Source organism: Protomyctophum parallelum, assembly GCF_964188405.1.
Source record: "Protomyctophum parallelum genome assembly, chromosome: 21".
Lineage (NCBI taxonomy): Eukaryota > Metazoa > Chordata > Actinopteri > Myctophiformes > Myctophidae > Protomyctophum > Protomyctophum parallelum.
The window spans coordinates 15,997,970-16,021,392 of record NC_139713.1 but is presented as its reverse complement, the minus strand read 5'-3'; the positions used below and the strand labels follow the sequence as shown (position 1 = coordinate 16,021,392).

The 23,423-nt window shown below is 45.2% G+C and overlaps 1 protein-coding gene across 3 annotated transcripts in view; it reads left to right on the top strand.

Moving 5' to 3' along the window:
* The window catches only part of vav2 (vav 2 guanine nucleotide exchange factor), a 279,748-nt gene that overhangs the window by 219,613 nt on the left and 36,712 nt on the right, over positions 1–23,423 (top strand). For all 3 annotated transcript variants that reach the window (XM_083793516.1, XM_083793515.1, XM_083793514.1), the window contains exons 5-8: positions 2,942–3,047; positions 8,205–8,303; positions 11,899–11,967; positions 13,323–13,423. In XM_083793516.1, the coding sequence (XP_083649642.1) occupies positions 2,942–3,047; positions 8,205–8,303; positions 11,899–11,967; positions 13,323–13,423 (375 nt within the window). The remainder of the gene's footprint in view (positions 1–2,941; positions 3,048–8,204; positions 8,304–11,898; positions 11,968–13,322; positions 13,424–23,423) is intronic.

Here is a 23,423-nt window from a genome sequence, read left to right as displayed (position 1 = left end):
TAAAGGTCAGGCGCCAGCTGGGTGCCTGAGCAAAACAAACATATCAAAGGGAAATAGCACTCAATAAGGGCAACTCAATCAGTGTTGGTGAACAGCAACTCTCTCCACACACACACACACACACACACACACACACACACACACACACACACACGCAGACACACACAGTCTTCGGGCAGTCGTCAACTTGCAACATGAATTGAGTTGTATAATTAATGAGTAATTTAACTCGAGAGTGTTAATTGTTTTTAATGTTTTATTTGCAAGTCCACTTGAAAAGTGAATAGCTGTTTTTTTTCTCGGAACAAACAAATAAAGAAAGAAAGACTGTTTATTTTCACTTGCGATACACGTGTGATAATTAAAGGATCCTCACAGTGTATTTGAATGTTTACTCTATTTACTACATGAATGATTAACCAATATCCTTATTCATAATTATGTATAATTCAAACTTTCAGGTGATGAAACCCAGAGCCTTAGATGTAGACAGAGTTACGCAAACTGCGTTCACTTCATGGGGCTTCAGTAATGGACCGGAAGTAGGCAGAAATGCATTGGACTCAGGCAACAGCCCAGCTTTAATGATCTTAAATCCCTTTTATTTTAGATAGTTTTGTAGTAATAGTACAGCATAAACTTTAAATAGACTTTAGTTGTTACTGTACAATACTTTAACACAGTTGTCATGTTGCACACATGCTTAAAATAGCTCTTATTTGCGCCACCCTCGTTTAAAACGATGCATTTCAAACTCCAGCTTGTCTCAGTTCAGTGTGTGTGTGTGTGTGTGTGTGTGTGTGTGTGTGTGTGTGTGTGTGTGTGTGTGTGTGTGTGTGTGTGCGCGTGCGTGCGCGTTAACAGCTAATCTCCGGCACCGTTAACCCGGTCGATGCCACATTTTGCACACACACTCAATGGATGCCAACAATGAACCTCTGCCCCAAATGTTCCAGAACGGCCTGTTATAGCACCACCAGGAGGCCGACTTTTGGAAAAAAAAGTATTGATATTACTCAGATTCTGTCCAAAAATCCTGCAAATCGTTTCACAGTATCTCTATAGTCATGTGTTCAAGACGGATCTGTCCATCCTAATTGGCTAACATTGGCTTTCAAAGTTTGCATGATTGGTCAAATCATGAACGCAGCGTGCAATTTACCTTCCTACTAGGCTGAGGAATATATCCCACCCTTTTCACATTGGCCTGTTATAGCGCCACCAACAGGTGGACTTTTGCATAACAAAATGCCTCATTTCCCTTCCTGGAAGGCAGACGAAAATGGCATTGAAAATCTAAAAGATGGAAGTTGGAAGATTGTTGCCGCCTATCTAAAGCATACATGACTTGTAGTAAAAGGCCCAAACACAGAGATGGCTCTGTAACCAGGCGAGCTGTCTTTAGGAGAAGGTCTTTCTGTGTCTGTCTATAGGAGAAGGTCTTTCTGTGTCTGTCTATAGGAGAAGGTCTTTCTGTGTCTGTCTATAGGAGAAGGTCTTTCTGTGTCTGGGTGTGTGTCTGCGTGTGTGTTGTTTGTCCTGGGCCTAATCTCCCAAACTGTCACGTCTCTTTGGAACACCACCCCACAGTGCTGGAGACTGACGGGTGAGGAGACATGCTGCAACCACACACAGAATGCTAGGGAAAAGGGTGAACAAGGTTAAGGCTCCCCAGTCTTTACGTGGTGATTGAAGCTGTCTGTTGAAGCCTGTGTAAAGTGGAGGCTGTCTGTCTCGCTCAGGTGTTTCTGTGCATGTGAAGCTCTGCATGGCCTGGATGGATGCCCCCCCAACGGGTCCAGTGGTGGAAGTACAATTTTTACTCCAGTTAACCCATTTAGGTCTGACGTAGAAAAAAGAAAAAAAAGTTCACTCTGAAAGAATGTATACCTATTCAAAGATTTGTGCTGCATTTTTACGATTTTTCAAAAATAGCAGACCTACAAGTTCATATTATTTTTCAATAGCTAAAGTATAACAGAAGACATTTTTTTTTTAATTGGCCTCAGGTCGAAATGGGTTAAGCAGTACAGTACTGGCTGTCTTCCTCTTGCCATACGTTCCAAAACCTTTTCAGCTCCTCCACACTCCACGCTTTCTTTTTTACTCCCGTGTGCGGGCGTATTCTTTTCACTATTGACGTGCACCTTCTCTTGAATTTCTCGTCCCAGGCGTGCTAAGGAAGACCCAAAAAGGCACATTTGGTGTCTCCCTGGTACGCGCACACGTACAAAACTACTTTATAAAATGTATTACCTCAATTTAGCCCTATTGCAAAAAATGGTTGTGAGCATGTGAGCTGGCCAATATCGGCTTTATCATACAGCTTAACGGTAACATGCGTGACAGGGGGGGGGGGGGGGGGGGGGGGCTCGTGCGTGACGGGGACCCAGGTTCAAATCCCGCGTGGGACATGAAAGTTATGGCTGGATGGCAGCTATACACTGAGCGTATACAAGGCTAAGCAAGTGAAAGAGCTATCCCTCCTCAGCGTCTTTGCAAATGTCAAAGCCTTACTGTGTCCATGTCGTGCTGCTGCTGCTGTGAACCATCTCCGTGGCCTTGCGGTTAGAGTGTCCGCCCTGGGACTGGGAGGTCGGGGGTTCGATCCCCAGCCGGGTCACACCAAAGACTCAAATGGCTCGGCACTCGGCATCAAGTGTTGGATTGGGGGGGGGGTAAGTCCCTGCGACATACCAGCGTCATGTCCAGTGAGGTGTACTTTGCACTGACTGTACATCAAGCTGCCTCACGCTACAGAAACAGAAGATGCGGGCCTTATGGCTCGGCGATAAGGCTTACTTATGTTGTGCCGCTGAGAGGGTACAAATGTAACCAAAATGGAGCCGTAAAAGTGTGTCTAACTGTGTGTGTGTGTGTGTGTGTGTGTGTGTGTGTGTGTGTGTGTGTGTGTGCGTGTGTGTGCGCCTCTGTCCCCCAGTGAGCACGACCTGGGTGAGGATGACATCTATGACTGCGTTCCGTGCGAGGACGACGGCGATGACATCTATGAGGACATCATCAAGGTGGAAGTTCGACAACCAATGGTGAGAGGACTGTCGCCGGTGTCTCTGTGTGTCACTCGGTGCTTCCTTTGATGGTTGCGTGTGTATTGTTGTCCTGTTAGGATGATGTTTGACGTTTCAATTTTTTTGTTATGTCCGTTCCCATTGTTCCGTATAGAGTCCTGGTTCCCACACTTCTTCGTGTCAAGGACCTTCCAAGACGATACTCGTTAGCTTGCGGATTTGAGAATATAATGCCAGGGACCCCCAAAAGACAAGATGTCTGCGGCTCGAGTCTAGCAGTGATTTTCAACCATTTTCATTTCAAGGGCCCCCCAGTTTGACCTGCGTTAGGTGGAGAATAAAAAAACGATATACATTCGTTCAATTTAACTCTGAGCGTGTACAATATATTTGTACACTCTCGGAGTTAACAGACCCTATATAAGGGGTCCATTTGGTTCCAAAACTATCATTTAGCTGGGGACCCCCTGGATCTCTATAGCCTGGGTTCTCCAGCCTGATTCGCTGTGTTCCGCGGACCTGAAAATGTCACTGCGCTGCTCAGTCTGGACAGAGGCTGCTTGACTCGCCTTTCATAACGTCCATAACGTCCATGCTTCATTTCATAACGTCCATAACGTCCATGCTTCATTTCATAACGTCCATAACGTCCATGCTTCCTTTCATAACGTCCATGCTTCATTTCATAACGTCCATGCTTCATTTCATAACGTCCATAACGTCCATGCTTCCTTTCATAACGTCCATGCTTCCTTTCATAACGTCCATGCTTCATTTCATAACGTCCATGCTTCATTTCATAACGTCCATGCTTCATTTCATAACGTCCATGCTTCCTTTCATAACGTCCATGCTTCATTTCATAACGTCCATGCTTCATTTCATAACGTCCATAACGTCCATAACGTCATTTCATAACGTCCATAACGTCCATGCTTCATTTCATAACGTCCATAACGTCCATGCTTCATTTCATAACGTCCATGCTTCATTTCATAACGTCCATGCTTCATTTCATAACGTCCATGCTTCATTTCATAACGTCCATGCTTCATTTCATAACGTCCATGCTTCATTTCATTACGTCCATGCTTCATTTCATAACGTCCATGCTTCATTTCATAACGTCCATGCTTCATTTCATAACGTCCATGCTTCATTTCATAACGTCCATGCTTCATTTCATAACGTCCATAACGTCCATGCTTCATTTCATAACGTCCATAACGTCCATGCTTCATTTCATAACGTCCATAAAGTCCATAACGTCCATGCTTCATTTCATAACGTCCATAAAGTCCATAACGTCCATGCTTCATTTCATAACGTCCATAACGTCCATGCTTCATTTCATAACGTCCATGCTTCATTTCATAACGTCCATAACGTCCATGCTTCATTTCATAACGTCCATAACGTCCATGCTTCATTTCATAACGTCCATAACGTCCATGCTTCATTTCATAACGTCCATAACGTCCATGCTTCATTTCATAACGTCCATAACGTCCATGCTTCATTTCATAACGTCCATAACGTCCATGCTTCATTTCATAACGTCCATGCTTCATTTCATAACGTCCATGCTTCATTTCATAACGTCCATGCTTCATTTCATAACGTCCATGCTTCATTTCATAACGTCCATGCTTCATTTCATTACGTCCATGCTTCATTTCATAACGTCCATGCTTCATTTCATAACGTCCATGCTTCATTTCATAACGTCCATGCTTCATTTCATAACGTCCATAACGTCCATGCTTCATTTCATAACGTCCATAACGTCCATGCTTCATTTCATAACGTCCATAAAGTCCATAACGTCCATGCTTCATTTCATAACGTCCATAAAGTCCATAACGTCCATGCTTCATTTCATAACGTCCATAACGTCCATGCTTCATTTCATAACGTCCATGCTTCATTTCATAACGTCCATAACGTCCATGCTTCATTTCATAACGTCCATAACGTCCATGCTTCATTTCATAACGTCCATAACGTCCATGCTTCATTTCATAACGTCCATGCTTCATTTCATAACGTCCATAACGTCCATGCTTCATTTCATAACGTCCATAACGTCCATGCTTCATTTCATAACGTCCATAACGTCCATGCTTCATTTCATAACATCCATAACGTCCATGCTTCATTTCATAACGTCCATAACGTCCATGCTTCCTTTCATAACGTCCATAACGTCCATGCTTCATTTCATAACATCCATAACGTCCATGCTTCATTTCATAACGTCCATAACGTCCATGCTTCATTTCATAACGTCCATAACGTCCATGCTTCATTTCATAACGTCCATAACGTCCATGCTTCCTTTCATAACGTCCATAACGTCCATGCTTCATTTCATAACGTCCATAACGTCTATGCTTCATTTCATAACGTCCATAACGTCCATGCTTCATTTCATAACGTCCATAACGTCCATGCTTCATTTCATAACGTCCATAACGTCCATGCTTCTCACTGTTGACAAAAATGGCGCCGTTTGAGACTTGAGAGTAAAAACCTACGGTAAAAAGTAAAGGATTCAGTAGTGGATCCACTCAGTGTCAGACCAGGAGTCCACCCGGGGATGTGTTTTATTTGGCTTGATGATGACTGTATTTCAAAATGCCACTGCTTTCCCCACCAAATCCACAAAGAAATAAGAATGGATGAAGTATGTTTACAATTTTCATACTAAGTCAGTCGTTATAAATGTCCTTCCTTACAATGCCACTCTTGCACGCACGCACATGCACGCACACACGCACACACACACACACACACACACACACAGACACACACACACACACACACACACACACACACACACACACACACACACACACACACACACGATTGCACATGTATGCACATTTCCAAACACACATGCAGATTCCTCACACCCACAGCCCCCACAACCAGACACTTACTCATGTGCATGTACTGTACACACACACAGACACAGACGTGCGCACGCATACACACACACACACACACACACACACACACACACACAGTGCCCCACTATAGTCACCTCCTGCCCAGACCGTCAATGTGTGTGGTCTATGCTGTCATCATAGCTTGAGGGGAAGATGGGGCACGTGTGTGTGTGTGTGTGTGTGTGTGTGTGTGTGTGTGTGTGTGTGTGTGTGTGTGTGTGTGTGTGTGTGTGTGTGTGTGTGTGTGTGTGTGTGTGTGTGTGTGTGTGTGTGTGTGTGTGTGTGTGTGTGTGTGTGTGTGTGTGTGTGTGTGTGTGTGTGTGTGTGTGTGTGTGTGTGTGTGTGTGTGTGTGTGTGTGTGTGTGTGTGTGTGTGTGTGTGTGTGTGTGTGTGTGTGTGTGTGTGTGTGTGCGTGCGTGCGTGCGTGCGTGCGTGCGTGCGTGCGTGCGTGCGTGCGTTGAGGGGGCCAAGCTGCAGGGTGTTTGCATGATGGCATTATCAGTGGCTCCATGACGCTATCTCTATGTCTAACCCCTGACTCACTCTGCCTTTCCCACGCTGCAGATCAGATACATGCAGGTAAGTAACTGGCCGCTGTGACTCACACATCTCCAAAGAGCCGATCTATACGCTGCCGCCGTGTCACGCCGCGACGTGTCGTGAGCTTGCAGATCTGCTATAATCTCCGTCTTCACTCAAAATGTTTTTTTTCTGCGGTGTCCCGCGGGGGGGAGGGGGGGGGGGGGAGACGAGCAGCCAATCAGAGCAGTGAACCCCTGCGTGAGGCCGCGATGGAAACCCCCACCTGCGGCTCCGCCCACGTGGTGACATCACACCGGGTGACAGCCAGTGGTGGAAAGTAACCAAGTACAAATTACTTACTGTACTTAAGTACAATTTTGAGTATGTCCAATTTCCAATACTTTTACTTCTACTCCGCTACATCTCGGATCCAAAATATCTTCTTTATTATTACAAAACATTAACCACTGCAGCCCTATATACATTGCGGTCCATTTGAAAATAGACAATCTACAAGCTCACAATGCGTCGCATAACATGATTTTATACATTTGAAAACTTGAAATGGCACAATGAGTACTTTCAACTTTTGGTACTTTAAGTACATAAATTGATACCAGTAAAGGGCCTTTAAAAACGGGAAGCGAGGAACGCACCCGTTGTTGCCTTGGATGAACGAGAAGCCTCCTCCAGGTCTGCTACAGAGGAGGCGCGACAACGCAAGCGTAAAATAAAAGCTAAACAGAATCCCAGAGTCTGGTGGGTCGCGGGGGGCGCGTGCACGAAACGAGCAACGCGCGCAACAAATTCACGGGACCGCGCTCACGTAAATACGCTTTACTGGTTACCAGTGCTCTGCGCAAAAAACGCTTCACGTTTTGAAAGGCCCTTTTAGACGAGAAGCGCCCTCGCTATACCAATAAATGACACCTATTGTACTTTTTACTCGAGTGATTCAAAATCAATTCTGGGCTTTTTGGACATGAGTGTACTTTCCCACCACCACTGCATGAGGAAGCCCCCATCTGGGGCCTTCTGGAGTCTGACTCCTCGGGGGGTGACATCAACCTGGGGGTGACGTCAGCACCGTGGCTGACGTCAGCTCCAAGGACGGGACAAAGGCAGACGCCAGTCAAACCGCAAAGGCGGCCAAACAATTAAACATCAGTGAGGTTTGGTTGGTGGACTCGCTCTCTCTCCCCTGCTGGCCGTTATTGGCCGGGTGGTCGTTGCTCAAACCGACCGACCGGACCGGACCGGAGCCCCTAAGGCTCTGCTGTTCTCCTCTGTCTGTGTGTCTTCATCATCCTCCTGTCAGATGGTATATACGGTCATGTCATGTCCTGCTGGGCCCGGGTGACAGCCATCGCCACAGCTGGGGATGTGGTCATAGAGATGATGTCTCTAAAATCTAAAAATAGTGCTAAAATAGTGCTTAAGTAGTCAATGTCTAAAACCCTATATATTCCCAACTGGCAACCGTCATGTTAACCAATTACCAATCAAGCTATTGATCCAAGCTATTGATTGACTATTGATTAGCTTTGAATAGGCTACTATGCAAGATGTACCACGGGGGGGGGGGGGGGGGGGCTGCTCAATAGTTACACAGACAGTAATGGTAAACGATGTGTAATTTATGTCATGTGACACCAGTCTATTCCTCTATCTCTCGCTCTCTCTCTCTCTCTCTCCACGGCAGAAAATGGGCATGACGGAAGACGATAAGAGAAACTGCTGCTTAGTGGAGATCCAGGAGACGGAAGCAAAGTACTACAAAACCCTGGAGGACATTGAGAAGGTTGGTATACTACTGTGTGTGTGTGTGTGCGTGTGCGCGCGTGTGTGTGTGTGTGTGTGCGCGCACGCGTGTGCAAACTCAACTTCATTCTCACAGATTTACACGGGCTGTACAACGGGTGTGAAAAGATAATGGGTGACATTCTGCCATATAATATAAGCTCCATTTTGAAGAAAGGCGGAAATGGATAAAAGTTCACATACCAATATGGGTAGTGTGAAATACATACACACACAGTGTACCAATATGGGTAGTGTGAAATACATACACACACAGTGTACCGATATGGGTAGTGTGAAATACATACACATACAGGTGCGTAAGGTGCATAATTATGGTACGTGGTTCCAAATAGCGTCGGGACGAGGCTGTTAAAAGTAGCAGATGTATTAAGACTGAGATATGTACGTCAGGGATGGACGTTATATCTAAATAAGCACGTGTACAAGGATGCGATTGGCTATGACGTGTTGCATGCACATCCGTATACGCATCTATAAGTAGCTGCGCAAGTACTCGCATTGTGTGTGCATGCACATACGCGTACGCATCCGTTGATGTGCGTGCGGGGGTGTCACGCCGGCCCGCGGGAAGTGGCACACAGCGTGGAAATGTCAGCTATCGGCACGTTCCGCCCACCGGGGAGCGCACAAAATGTCAGGGGAGCTGATCGATATGGTTATTAATTATTGCATAAGGAGAAGAGACTGGAGCAGCACGGACATTTAGAGCCTTTTATTTAGGTGCTGAGTATACAAAAATGACTAACGTTTCGACCTTGCGGTTATTAATTATTATTAGCATGGTTTCACACCGCGAGACGGACTCCCCCCCCCCCCCCAGGGTTTCACGCGTAGATATATATCCATATATATATATATATCGTTTGCTGTTGTCAGGCAAGGAACCTCTCATCCTCGTGGTTTAACCCATTTAGACCTGAGGCAGTTTAGAACATTTAAAAAAAAGTCTTCCAAATCCTAAAAGTTTTCTGAATATCTCAGTGGTGCTCAACCTTTTTCATGTCATGGACCCCCGGAATTATCTGTATTTGGCCGTGGACCACCCATCTGAAAAAAATTGTTGTTCCAGGCGAATCGACGTGTCCTGAGCTTGTATATGAGCTTGTATGTAAGCGTTTTGGACATATGAGGTTTCCACCCTCACGTTACAGTCATGCACTTGCATGCACTTCACGCATGCACACGCACACAGGTACGCACACACACAGGCATACACACTAAGTCACTTAGCGGTATTTAGATAACAATTAGCTTTGTTTCAATATTTGTTTTGCTAACACATAGCTGCTAAGATCATCATTCTCCACAGACATGACTAGAGGTAATTTGCTCCACTGATTTCATTAAAAACCAAGTGCATTTTGCGCCAGACAAACAAGAAATTTAACGAGAATAACCTTCTTGCGAACGGAGGACTCGTTAAGCTTAATTGAGACGGGGGTTAATAAAGCTTGTCACCTCAGCATTGCATTTTTTAGTTGATCTATTTGTTATCGTTAAAGATGATGGAAGGTGACAAGCATGAAATTATATTAGTGCAACAACAGCTGAAGTTTTGCCTCTGTGAGCATTAGCACAGCAATAACCCGTCGCAATATGCCAGTGATACTGTGGTTATGATACTGTACTGTAAGTCGAGTGGTTCCCAAAGTGGGGTCCGGGGACCCCCAGGGGTCCTTGAGGGAGTTCCAGGGGGTCCCGACTCCACAGCTAAAGGATGGTTTGGAACCAAATGGACCCTTATGGGTCTGTAACTCTGAGAGTGTAGCCTACGAAGACATTTTTTAGAATCTGATCTCGGGTCAGAATGGGTTAAGTTGTGCACACTTGTTTATAGGTCAGTGATTCTCAAACCTTTTCATGTCAAGGACCCCCACATTGACGCTCATTAGCCCGCGGACCCCCATTCGAAAACATATGCCAAGGAACCCCCATAAGAGAAGATTTTTACGGCTCTGGCAGTGATTTTCAACTATTTTCATTTCCAAGAACACCAGGTTTGACCTGAATTAGGCCACAGACCCCCATTCAAAGGCATTTCTACCTCTGGGACCCCCGATGTATATTGTAAAATTTCCAGACCCATACGGCTCCATTTGGTTCCTAACTATCATTTAGCTGGGGACCCCCTGGAACTCCCTCAAGGACCCCTGGGGGTCCCCGGACCCCACTTTGGGAACCACTGCTATACAGTAGATCCCAAAGGAAGACACTCCGTTATAGACCCTATCGACATTGTGTCATACTTTAGCTATTGAAAATTAGCAGATCTACAAGCTCGTATAGGTCTGCTATTTTTTTTTTATCGTGAAAATGCGGCACAAATCTTTGAATATATGTTCTCCGATCACCGATTGTTTTTCTCATGATCGTCCGATACCGATAGGCCCGATACCGATACTGAAATGTTGCAAATTTTAATATTTCCAAAATGATTATATGTCAAAACCCTCGTCAAAACTGTTTCTGTGTGTGTGGGAAGGAAGGGGAGAATGTTTAGGCCTGTCGCAAAGATGCAAAATGACATTATACTTGTATATCTGATTGACATTTATTTTATACCACTTAAAATGGTGTAAAAGATCAGTTTCTCCAGATAGGGTATAAATTGCCGATCACAGATAGGGTAAAATGCCGATTACCGATAATAGTGAATATCGGCCGAATATCACCGATCGCTGGCCGATTTATCGGAGCGTCTCTACCTGGAACAACACATTTCCAGATGGGGGTCGGCAGCCAAATACAGGTAATTCTGGGGCTCCTTTGACGTGGAAAAAGGTTGAGCGCCACCACTGACATACAGTAGAAACATTTTTCAGAAAACTGTCAGGATTTAGCAGCATTTTATTCTTTTAGAATCGGCCTCGGGTCTAAATGGGTTAATAGCCACAACACGCATTGTGTCACGGTCTGCCAAACGACCACATGCACGCGTCAAGTGAGTCGCGGCAGCAGCAGCATGTTGCCGTTCCTCTTTTCCACAGTGTACTCCATGTTCTTATTGATTTCTCTCTCTCGTGCTTCAGTTCACAACTTTCCAATTGAACTGCCCTTCAATAAAAGGTGTAATTTTCCTCCTAATGGCTTGGATGCGCCAGCGCTGTGTGGTCGTTTACAATGGTGGTGGTGATGGTGGTGTGCTGCTGCTGCTGTGGTCCATTTATGATGCTGTCAAACCACTGAGTGTTGATTTTGTCGGCGAGAAATGATCTACAAGCTCACTGCGACGCGTCGTGAGCTTGTAGATCGGCTAATTTCAGCATGTGCACATTTTCAGCAAGTGTAAAATCTTAAGAATCTTCCAGACCAGCACCCAGGGTGCCAGCCCGATTCCGGCGAGCCGCCCCGCGTCCGAAACGGTTGAGAAATGACAGAGTTACCGTGTGTTACTGTACTGAACTGTCACTGTACTGGTGGTGAAAAACAACCGTGCTGTTTTCGTGCTCAGACGCAGCCACCCACACACACACACACACACACACACACACACACACACACACACACACACAGCTCCGTAAGGGAGTGGTTGCACCACTAAAAACCATTCTACTGTCTTTCACCCCATACAGAATTACATGATCCCTTTGAAACATGTTTTAAGTCCGCAAGACATGGAGGCTATCTTCGTCAATCTTGAGGTGAGTAACCATTCAAGGGAGTGAAATGTATACATACGTTTGGATGGAATTGTGTTTCACGAAAAGATGGAGGGAGGGATGGATGAATGCATCAGTGGACTACAGTATAGTAAACTATCGCAATAGTGGTTAATGTATGTTTTCTAATCAAAATTAAAATCGCCAAAGTAACTAGTATAGTAAAGTTTTCAAATAATTGTAGTGGAGTGAAAGTTACAAATTTTGGCTCCGAGATGTAGTGGAGTAGAAGTACTGGAAATTGGAAATACTCAAGCAAAGTACAAATACCTGTACTTAAGTACAGTACTTAAGTAAAAGTACTTAATTACTTTCCACCACTGGCGGTTGAGTCCATTATTCGGCAGGATGCAACTGTTTTGTTTCCTCTCACACAGGTCAAGGAATGAGAGAGAAAAGCAGGAATAAAATGATCCTCTTATCTGTTGAAGCTGATCTTTTATTTAGTGCAGCGCTGTGGCAACACAACGTGACCTAGAAATGAATTTCTGGCATCCGAAAAAATAGAGCAACTCTGATGGAATATCCTCCGCCTTGTTCTATTTTGCTGTGGCAGTTTAAACTGTGCAACTAATACAAAAGTGAAAAACAAAACAACTGTAAAAAAAACGACTAATTTAAACTCAAATGGGATGGATGGATGGATGGGTGGATGGATGGGTGGATGGGTGGATGGATGGATGGATGGGTGGATGGGTGGGTGGATGGATGGGTGGATGGGTGGGTGGGTGGGTGGGTGGGTGGATGGATGGATGGATGGATGGATGGATGGGTGGGTGGGTGGGTGGGTGGGTGGGTGGGTGGGTGGATGGGTGGGTGGGTGGGTGGGTGGATGGATGGAAGTGGCTTTAGGGGTAGGTCAGGTGGGTAATGCATGCCATGAATAGACACATGGACCTGTACAGTACATGAATAGACACATGGACCTGTACAGTACATGAATAGACACATGGACCTGTACAGTACATGGATAGACACATGGACCTGTACAGTACATGAATAGACACATGGACCTGTACAGTACATGGATAGACACATGGACCTGTACAGTACATGAATAGACACATGGACCTGTACAGTACATGAATAGACACATGGACCTGTACAGTACATGAATAGACACATGGACCTGTACAGTACATGAATAGACACATGGACCTGTACAGTACATGAATAGAATAGACACATGGACCTGTACAGTACATGGATAGAATAGACACATGGACCTGTACAGTACATGAATAGACACATGGACCTGTACAGTACATGAATAGACACATGGACCTGTACAGTACATGGTGAAACCTCTAATGCTTGGCTGATCATCATGTTCTCAGGATGTGATCAAGGTCCACTTTGCTCTGCTGAGGGCCATCGACCTGAACATGGTCACTGGAGGAAACGGACTGGGCAAGATCTTCCTTGAATTCAAGGAGCGGTAAGTGTGCTATTTATTTGTGCCCCCCCTTCCTTCTCTCTCTCTCTCTCTCTCTCTCTCTCTCTCTCTCACTCTCTCTCTCTCTCTACTCTTTGATTGATTCAACACTTTTTATGAGTCTGAAAACGGGTACGACAATACAGTAAAAAAGGGCTGAAAAGATAACACAAACATTTATTGGGGTCTTGAATACGTATGTACCGTACATACATACATCCTACCCATTTTAACCAAATACATACAGTACATACATACTGTACATACAATTTACAATATAGGCATTTAGCAGACGCTCTTAATCCAGAGCGACTTACATTAAACAAGAACAAAAAAGCATGGGAATACATCACATAAAAAGCATTTATCATGAAACATGCGTAAGCACACGTGTGTTACTATTTAGAATGATGAAAATAATTTCCTATCTTTTTGGAAGGTTAGTACTTAAAAGTCTCAAGACTCAAGCTAGGACACTTTTTTCCCATTGCGAATGGCCCCATAGATGCAAAACTTGAACTAACTCCCCTCCAACGAGTACGAGCCAAAAGCAAACTTTCTGGAGTTACAAGCCAGATCATATCCTTTTAGTTTTACTTAATCATTTGCAATTAGATAATAATTAAGCTGTAAAGAACTAATGACTTCATTTACAGCGGCACGTGCCAGGCGACATTATTCTCCGTAATTTGAATTTTTGCAAAGTCACAGCCATACATAATTGATATCTCTCTCTCTCTCTCTCTCTCTCTCTCTCTCTCTCTCTCTCTCTCTCTCCCTGCGGTTGTTGGTGTGTGCATGCGTGGTCCTGCCTCCGGCCTGCGTGGCTGGCGTCCAGAGAGTGTGTCAGTGCATGCATTATATGAGCGGGATCAGCCCACCCTGTGCTCTCTCTCTCTCTCTCTCTCTCTCTCTCTCTCTCTCTCTCTTGTATACACACGCATGGAGCCGCATCCAGGATGCCGCATCCCGGGATGAGACGGGGATTAGTGCTCGAGGAATAAGTCAATTAAAACAAAGGGTGTTGGGGAGAAAAAAGCTGACGGGGCATGTAATTGATTGTGTCCCGCCAATCAGAGGATCATTGCAAATCCACTCATGTCAGGAAAAAAGCTGCAGTTTAGTTGGAGGAAAGAGGCAGGGATGCCATTATTGCAGCTCGTCTCTCTCTCTGGCTCCTTTTCTTCTCCCTCCTTCATGACATCCTATAGATCAGGGCTGGGGAACTTTGACGATGGAGAGGGCCACAATATTGCCACACTCACTCCAGAGGGCCACAGTGCATACTATACTGTCGTAGCAAAAATAGCCGATCTACAAGCTCAAAACGCGTCGCGCTGCGACGCGTTTTCAGCTTGTAGATCGGCCATTTTTTGCTATATTCAAATTGAAATCCTGAATAATGTTTTGATATTTTTTTTAATTGGAATCCTGAAAAGTAAACCTTTTCATTGAATTTCAAAGGCATTTAGTTATAGTTAACTTTCTGAACCGTTAATATAACTACATTGGACACAAAAAGACAGTAAAAAAAAAAAACTGTAACAGCTGCAATCAATACTATAATCAGTATTCTGATATTATTGGTTTTAGTCGACGAAACACAACACTGCTCCTGACAGTGCGGGCTCTTTCCTCCTCCTCCTCAGGATTGGGTATAGAAACCATTATGAATAAAAGGAGCTGAGGCTTTATTACGAAACGGAGGCCGTTCTGTGCTATACTCGCGAGCTTCGGGGAACATTTAGCTCCAGCTGCCGAGACGCATTTCGGTAATGACGGTAATGATGTTTTCTGGCTCCGGTAACGACTCCATCCGCAGTCATGTGTGCGCCGTGCTCCGTGGAATCATGCTACATTATGGGTATGTACGTGTGTGCGTGCGTGCGTGCGTGCGTGCGTGCGGCTGTGTGCATGTGTGTACAGTATGTGGGTTATACATATTCATTGCTAGGGATGGAGCTTGTTAATTTTTATTGATAATGAGCACCTTATCGATCAGGCTTATCGCCAAAAAAGCATATTGATACCGGGAACTCGATAAGCTTGTTATCAGGTTATTCCGGGTATCGAGCTCCATCCATATTATATCCATTGCAAAAAAAAATTTGGATACATATATTTCTGTGCGCAGCGATCCTGTTGCCTCACTTTATTTGCTCTCCTTTTTGCATGGTTTCCACTCCTCAAAACGTGAATTTGTTCAGTAGGCCTGTATCCCTTTGGGGGACGTCAGCTTGCTTACATAACAGGAGATCCTAGAGGTTTATGTCACATGAAATCAGGGTGACATGATACACTCTCTCCCCAAGAGCACCGACTCACTTCAGAATGTGACTCCAAAAACATATTCTCTCTCGTTCTTTCTCTCCCTCCCTTCTCTCCCTCTCTTCCCCCTCTATCTCTATACCCCTCATCCTCTCTCTCTCTCTCTCCACACACACACACACACACACACACACACACACACACACACACACACACACACACACACACACACACACACACACACACACTCACACTAACACTGCTTTCAGTCCGTTCTTGTGTCCTTTAGGAAGACATTGAACTGGTTGAACCGATGAGCTGTTTGTTTGCCTTGGGATCGGTGTGTGAATTTGTACTGCATAATTATTACGTGTGTGTGTTTCTGTCGTCATCGTGGTGTCTGTGCATGGGGGAACGCAAAGTACGCTGTATAATGTGCATTTGAATGGTTGAAAAAGACTAGAACAAGTGCTATATAAACGCAGTCCATTTACCTTTCGTAATCTTCACAAACACTCGCACAGCACGCGCACAAAACAAGAGATATGCAAAGTTGAGATGGTTTGGACATGTGAAACGGAGACAGGGAGGAAGGATGCTGAAGATGGAACCGCCAATTGAGCGGAGAAGAGGTTTACGCTGGCCAAGCAAGCCACGTTTGCGGCTTTACTTTACACACAAAATATTAAAATTAGGTTTTAGTGCAGATGTGGTGTTACTGTTGACCCATTTAGGCCTGACCTCGAAATAAATAAATAAAATCTTCTAAATCCTCCAGTTTTCTGAAATAAATAGCAGACCTATAGCTTATAGATCTGCTATTTTTCAATAGCTAAATTATAACATGATGTTTAAAACACCGAAAGGGGTTAAAGTATACAACATCTGGGAAATAGATTTTTGTTCTGAATAAGAAAGAAATAAGCAAGGCAATACATGAGTTGATCTAGATGTTGAACATTAGTATAATGATTGAATTCGGTGACATGAATAGTTACGTTGATAACGGGAACTTCTGGAGATAGAAGTCCTGTTTGTGTTAAGTTCATTTCAGCACTTTGAGGGCTTATTATATTAATATATGACCTATACCGAGAGCCAAGAGCCCAGTCAAAACCACCGTTCACTTGCATTGAACTCATTTTCCCAGAAGCCCTTGCAGCCCAGTGCACGGTTCGATTTCCAGTTTCGTCATCATAACGCGACAGCTTCGTCACCATGGTCCGTGACAAATCCGCTATTTATTTTTAATTATTAAAAAAACGGCGAATTAAACACATACGACAAATAGCGGGTTTAGCGTATATTACGCAGGGGAAGAACATGGATTATAAATAACGTGGGTATAAACGCGTGGTTATCCAGTCAAACTGTCGACATGTTTTATCAGTCGGATGTGAAGCCCACATTCAACCATCTGCCACTAAAACCCAGCCTGTATACAAACTCAAACACTTTACCCCCATGCTTTATTCAATCTGCCACTAAAACCCAGCCTGTATACAAACTCAAACACTTTACCCCCATGCTTTATTCCTGGTGTATAAATAAACACCTTACAACGCATTCATTCACAAGCGCTTTGTGCGATGATGACAGACAATGCTAATCTTTACCTTTTACTGACATTCTCATGAATGCGACGCAGGGGTGTTTAGAGAGAGAGAGAGAGAGAGAGGGAGGGAGAGGGAGGGGGAGAGAGAGGAAGAGAGAGCAATTCATTTGCTTGGCAGATTCCGTGCGTCACCAATAGTTTATTATTCTGTGTGTGACTGGCACGTGCGCTGCCTCTTTAAGAAGCACCCCGGCCCTCTGTCTGTCTGCCTGTCTGCCTGTCTGTCTGAATGGTGGCCAGGGCCGTGGGAGTTGAGACCCACTCAGAAACCCCCTCTCTCCCCCCTCTCGGGCTCATTCCCAATGTTCCCGTGGCCCGCGCAGGTGTAATTTAATTTGGTTATCACTGCTTGTAAGTCCCATTGACCTTTGCAACAATGTGCTTGTTTTCGCTTTTCCTCACCCTTCAGAGAAAAGGGATGAAGAGCACCTCCACCTCCTCCCCCCTTGGTTTGTCATTGAACTGAATGCCAAGCTGGAAATGTCAATGGTCTATGGTCAACGCCGCCCGCTTCTAAAATATATCAGCGGTCGGAGGGAGCGCGCCGCGGAAATGAATAGGCAGCGAGCCTGTAGGCTGGGCACGTCAGAATGCCACATCCTGCCAGCCCCACCATACCTGCAGGCTCACCCTCGAGTGTTAAACGGGACACAGCTTGAATAAAACATTGCCCAAATCAACGCCTGAATCATGTTGTGTCTGGGGCTGTCATAAAGCCATTAGCTCTCTGTAAGCAGTGAGCAGAGGTGTATACGTATATAGGCTAAGCATTTTTTGGCTTCTTAAGTCTACATAAGTACACACGTCGCGCGCACACACTCGCCACACGACACGCGCCACAAAACCATCTCCGGCTTCCTCGCATATGCACAGAACCGTGCCGATAATACGTCGTGAGCTCGTCGAGATGTGGAGCTATTCTCAGTCCGTGTGACACCTGGCATGCAGCCGAGTATAAATGAGACATTATTGTCGGCGCACTCCACATGCAGATGTACAATCAGTACCCACTTTCGACATTTACCCCCCCCCCAAGTCATTTCCGGAGTAATCTTGGTCCCGCGGACAGCACTGCAAGTGCCTATATCCTCCAATAACACACCCCTCCGAGGTGTGTTATATTGGAGGCCTTTTGGCCCGTCGTTCGGCTCCATTTGCTGCTCGCTTGGATGTGTTGAGTGGAGGTGAGGGGTCCCGGTGCCCCCCCCCCGTGTCAGAGGATATTAGCCGGCTCTATACGGCCTGTCACTTCTGCTTTGCTGGGAGATTTCCTCGGTATATAGCCTGACTTGGCTCTGCAGGGCTTCACAGGGGGGTGGGGGGAGGGCGGGGGGGGTTTGGCCCAGGGAGCAGTTACTCGAAATTGTATTTTCTGTGAAATAACATGCATGGCAGCATCTCCGTAATGAGAGGGAAGTCAACACGGCAGGAGCAATAGCACCGGAGGAATAATAAATAAATAAAGTTTGCTATGGTAAACTTCCCCAGCCGACGGGGGGAAAGCTCAGCCTTATAAGCGACTCCAGCGACCATGTTTTTATAGGAGTTGTTGGATTCCAGTTTTCCCCTTAAACCGTTTTACCTCCATGCCCATGTCCTTCTATATAACTGGTTTTACAATGGAGTTTACTAGAACCCAATGGAATACTAACTGTATTTAATACTAACTAAATGATGTTTATCTATCTGTTTAGACCTAAGCTCAGGTATACAGTAGGGTGCTACTCTCCCACGTGTTCATGTTCCTCTTACCTACATCGAAATCAAGACCATGATAGCAATGTTAAAAATAGAAAATGTCTGTCTATCCATTTCACTTACGCACGCACGCACGCACACAAACACACACACACACACACACACACGCTCAAGGAACCTATAGTACAGACAGAGAGAGAGAGAGAGAGAGAGAGAGAGAGAGAGGGAGGGAGAGAGGGAGGGAGGAATGGTTTAATTATGTGTGGCTGTGACTTTGCCAAATTCTGGAGAATAACCTATAGCCAAGCACTGCTGCTTTAAATTAGGCCATGAGATTAGCATTTCTGCTAATTATTTGCAAATCATAGAAATAAGAATTAGAACCTTCTGGCTTGTAACTTGCAGAAACTGTTTACTTTCTGCTTCATTTGACGGTATAGTTTACTCATGGGATGGGAGTGGGCGGGAGACCACTCCCGCTCCATGCAGTTCTCAAAAGCGTTTGGAAACTTACTTAATTCTAACACTCCATTTCTCAAAGTTATATACACATTATATACCACAAACCCTTACCCGTTGTGAGATATTGCCCCCCCCCCCCCCCCCCCACATTTCACATTTTTTATTCACTAATAAGACAGACACACAGACACACATTCAGACAGACATTGACTGAATTATAGTATGATGATGATGATGATGATGATGTCATCTTTATTTGGGGGGCCCATGACTTGCAATGCCCTCATGGCCCACCAGTGTGCCCCGGCCCTCGTGTTGAGGCCCTGCACTGAGCTATGGCGCTCCTCCATAGAGCTGTGAAGAAGACAGAAGGTGACGAATGGAATGGAGGGAAGGACGTTACATTTGGGTCCTGCTGTGATGTCAGCGTCAGGCGTCGAGGTGTCCAACGATAGGGCGTGCTTGTCAACGTGTCATGGTGTAATTACGGGTGACTTTGCCAAGTGGGGGCGTGTGTGTGTGTGTGTGTGTGTGTGTGTGTGTGCGCTCAAGCGTGTATGTGTTGTCGTTGTCCCTTTTGGTTCAACCGCCTAGCTCTGTGACGAGAACAAACACCTCTGAACTCCATGTCAGAAAGAGAGAGAGAGAGAGAGAGGGGTTATTAAATGTACTGTAAATCCGTAATCCCCAAACAAAGGGTAGCGACCCATTTTTATGGGTCACGGGTAAATAAATAAATATCTTTCTTTCTTTGCATTTTTTGTTTCTGAATTCTTTTTTTTTATATATTGCAAAATATCAACATACGTAAGTTGCTTGCACAACTTTACTTGCCAGGAGGCTTATTCTCCTTAAATGGATAAATCCCTCAATGTCTCCTCCTACACACAATAGATGGATTAACCAAATTCTACATTGTATCAAACTTGAAAAGATTAGATTCTCTCCCTTAACACAGTTACCTTGAAGGTGTTTCATAAAACCCTTTCTGAACCACATTGGCACCCTTACCATAGTGGAAGAACACCAGATATGGAATTATTAAGTGGTATTTTTTACCACTAGTGGTAAGTTTGGGTCCGGGAAAGACACCAAATGATCTCGTTTGGGCCTTGAGCTGTAAGACGTTGGGGTAAATATGAACACGGACAACGGAGTATACCCTCCGCATCGTGTGGGTCAGAGCCGTGGTGATTCTGTTCTCCCCTTATATCCATATACACCTCCCATACCTCACCCTGTTCGGTCAACAATGACAGTGATGCATGGCTGTCTGTTTGACAAAAACATGGTCGGTCACGGACACACACACACACACACACACACACACACTCACACACACACACACACACAGTCACACCGTGCTCATTGGTATGGTCTTACGTAGTGCGTACACATCCAGCCAATCTCTCCACATAGGCCCTGAGGTGAAGCTATCCGCCCGTGTTTGAACACGTTTTGCATCCAGCTGGCAGCGTCCCTCTTATGAATGCAGGGATTTTCACTTCTGCACACATTAGTCTGACAGATGTCAGATCCACGATCCGCCAACACCGAGTCTCCGGGCGGTATAGTTTCCGAAGAAGGCCGCGGTTCTCAGGTCACATGATTGTCACTTGCCGCGACGTCCCCCAAAACCCTTTTGGAATTGAAAGCGATATAGCTCCCCGTGGTGTTAATGCCGATGACATACTTCACGGCTGTGCTTGTGTTGGTAGTGGAAAAGAATGTCTCTCTCATTAGCAGGCAACAGTGCAGCACTAATACTATCTTTCTCTCTCTCTCTGTTTCTGGCACAACAGCGCCCCTACTGGTACGGTAGTCATAGTCATACTGGTGCTCATGAACCAACACATACATAGGCACACACATAGGTGAACACGGACATTGCTGTTCCTTGGAGTGGTTGCACCACTCAAAAAAAACACAACCGTGTGAACTGAGTGGTGCAACTCCCCCCCCCCCTCCCCCCTCCTCTCTCTCTCTCTCTCTCTCTCTCTCTCTCTCTCTCTCTCTCTCTCTCTCTCTCTCTCTCTCTCTCTCTCATTAGCAGGCAACAGTGCAGCACTATCCCTCTCTCTGTTTATGGCACAACAGCGCCCCCACTCGTACTAATAGTCATACTGGTGCTCACAGTCACATACAGTAGGTGCATGGGTGGGTTAACGTCACATAGGCGCATAGGCACGGACATTGCTGTTCCTTGGAGTGGTTGCACCACTCAAAAAAAAATTATACTGGCTGTGCGGACAATAATGCAGATCTATAAGCTCACGACATGTAGATCTGCTACTTTCAACATGCAGGATGCAAGTATAAATCCGGCTTGAGGCTGTATCTTTGATTATGGTGGATACAGTCTTTGAGTCTATGTCGAATTTTGTCCCCACTTCTTTGTATTTTAGGAGTGCTGCATTAACAGAGTGAGCCTAAGGTGCATTACGTTGATAAGAGGAGCATTTCAAAAGGGAGAACCTCTCTGTTAAGAGGCAGGGAAGCCGTGTGTGTGTGTGTGTGTGTGTGTGTGTGTGTGTGTGTGTGTGTGTGTGTGTGTGTGTGTGTGTGTGTGTCAGCACGGCACATCACAACGGCAAAAAAAAAACAACCCAAGGACATCGCAGTGTGCAGTTATACTTGACCTTCACGTTCTCCAACAACGTGGTTAATTCCATCACGCCTTTCCTTTCCTGCTGTTTTCCCCCAGCGTGGTCCTCTGGTTGCGGTTTCATCCACCTCGGATCTCTTTCCGCCAGTGAGTGACCTCTGTCCAGCTGAGATCCACTGGTGTGCATCGGGTGCACACCTGTTAGATTCACAGTGGTTCCCAAAGTGGGGTCCCACGACGCGTAGCCAGGGTGATGTGTGATATGTGAGCTTCAATGAAAGGAGTCGAATGCAACCCGCACGCTGTATATTAACAGGACAAGAGTATTTTTGAGTGGTGCAACCGCCTATGTGTTCACCTATGTACCATATGTGCCATGAGCACCAGTATATGACTATTAGTACCAGTAGGGGCGCTGTTTGCCAGAAACAGAGAGAGAGAGATAGTATTAGTGCTGCACTGTTGCCTGCTAATGAGAGAGAGAGAGAGAGAGAGAGAGGAGGAGGGGGGGGGGGGGGGGGTGGAGAGAGGGGAGTTCTTTTTAATGCAACGTTTCAGTCCCTCCAGACCTTCTTCAGGCCTGAAGAAGGTCCTTTCACTGGCCAATTAACGCACCTGTGCAGACGCCTGACTTCTAGGTGTGCGAAAGTTTTTTCCTACAGTTGATATGTGAGCAAACCATAATCACAGTAATCCTTAATCATATTCCATCATCATTCAAGGGCCTTTGGATAGAAAGGAAACAGACTCCATGCAGTCACTCTCAGTTAGTAGAGCGCTGCAGAGGCTGAGTGTCTGTGACTGAGACCAGCTGATGGTTGTTGACGCTTAATTGATCGAGGAAGGTAATTCTATTTCTGCGCTGTCAAATAGGTCTACATCTATTCTAAGATAGTCTTCAATGTGAAAATGTGATTGAAAAGTTTTAATACAAATAGTTCCAATGGCATCTAAATGTAAGGTTGCAAAGGATGGAAAAAAAATCTTCCCCCCAAGCAGTGTTGTTTTTGGCAGCAACTTTTGATTTTAGTTTTAGTCGTAGTCTCTTGAATAGTTTTCATTCAGTTTTAGTCACATTTTAGTCACCTGGAATGTTTTAGTGTTTAGTGTCTAGTTTTAGTCGACTAAATCTACAGGTGATTTAGTCGACTAAAATGTATTTTGGCTGGCCTTGATGCCGTCATACTGTTATTGCACTTTACACTCACAACGCGCCGTGTTGTGAGCTTGTAGGCCAGGGTGACACTGTAGCATTTCATAAGCTGGTTTGACTTGGAAAAGAAAACCTCACACAGAATGTGGCACGCACACACGTGCACACGCACAACGCACGCACTAAAGAACGACCTCCGATT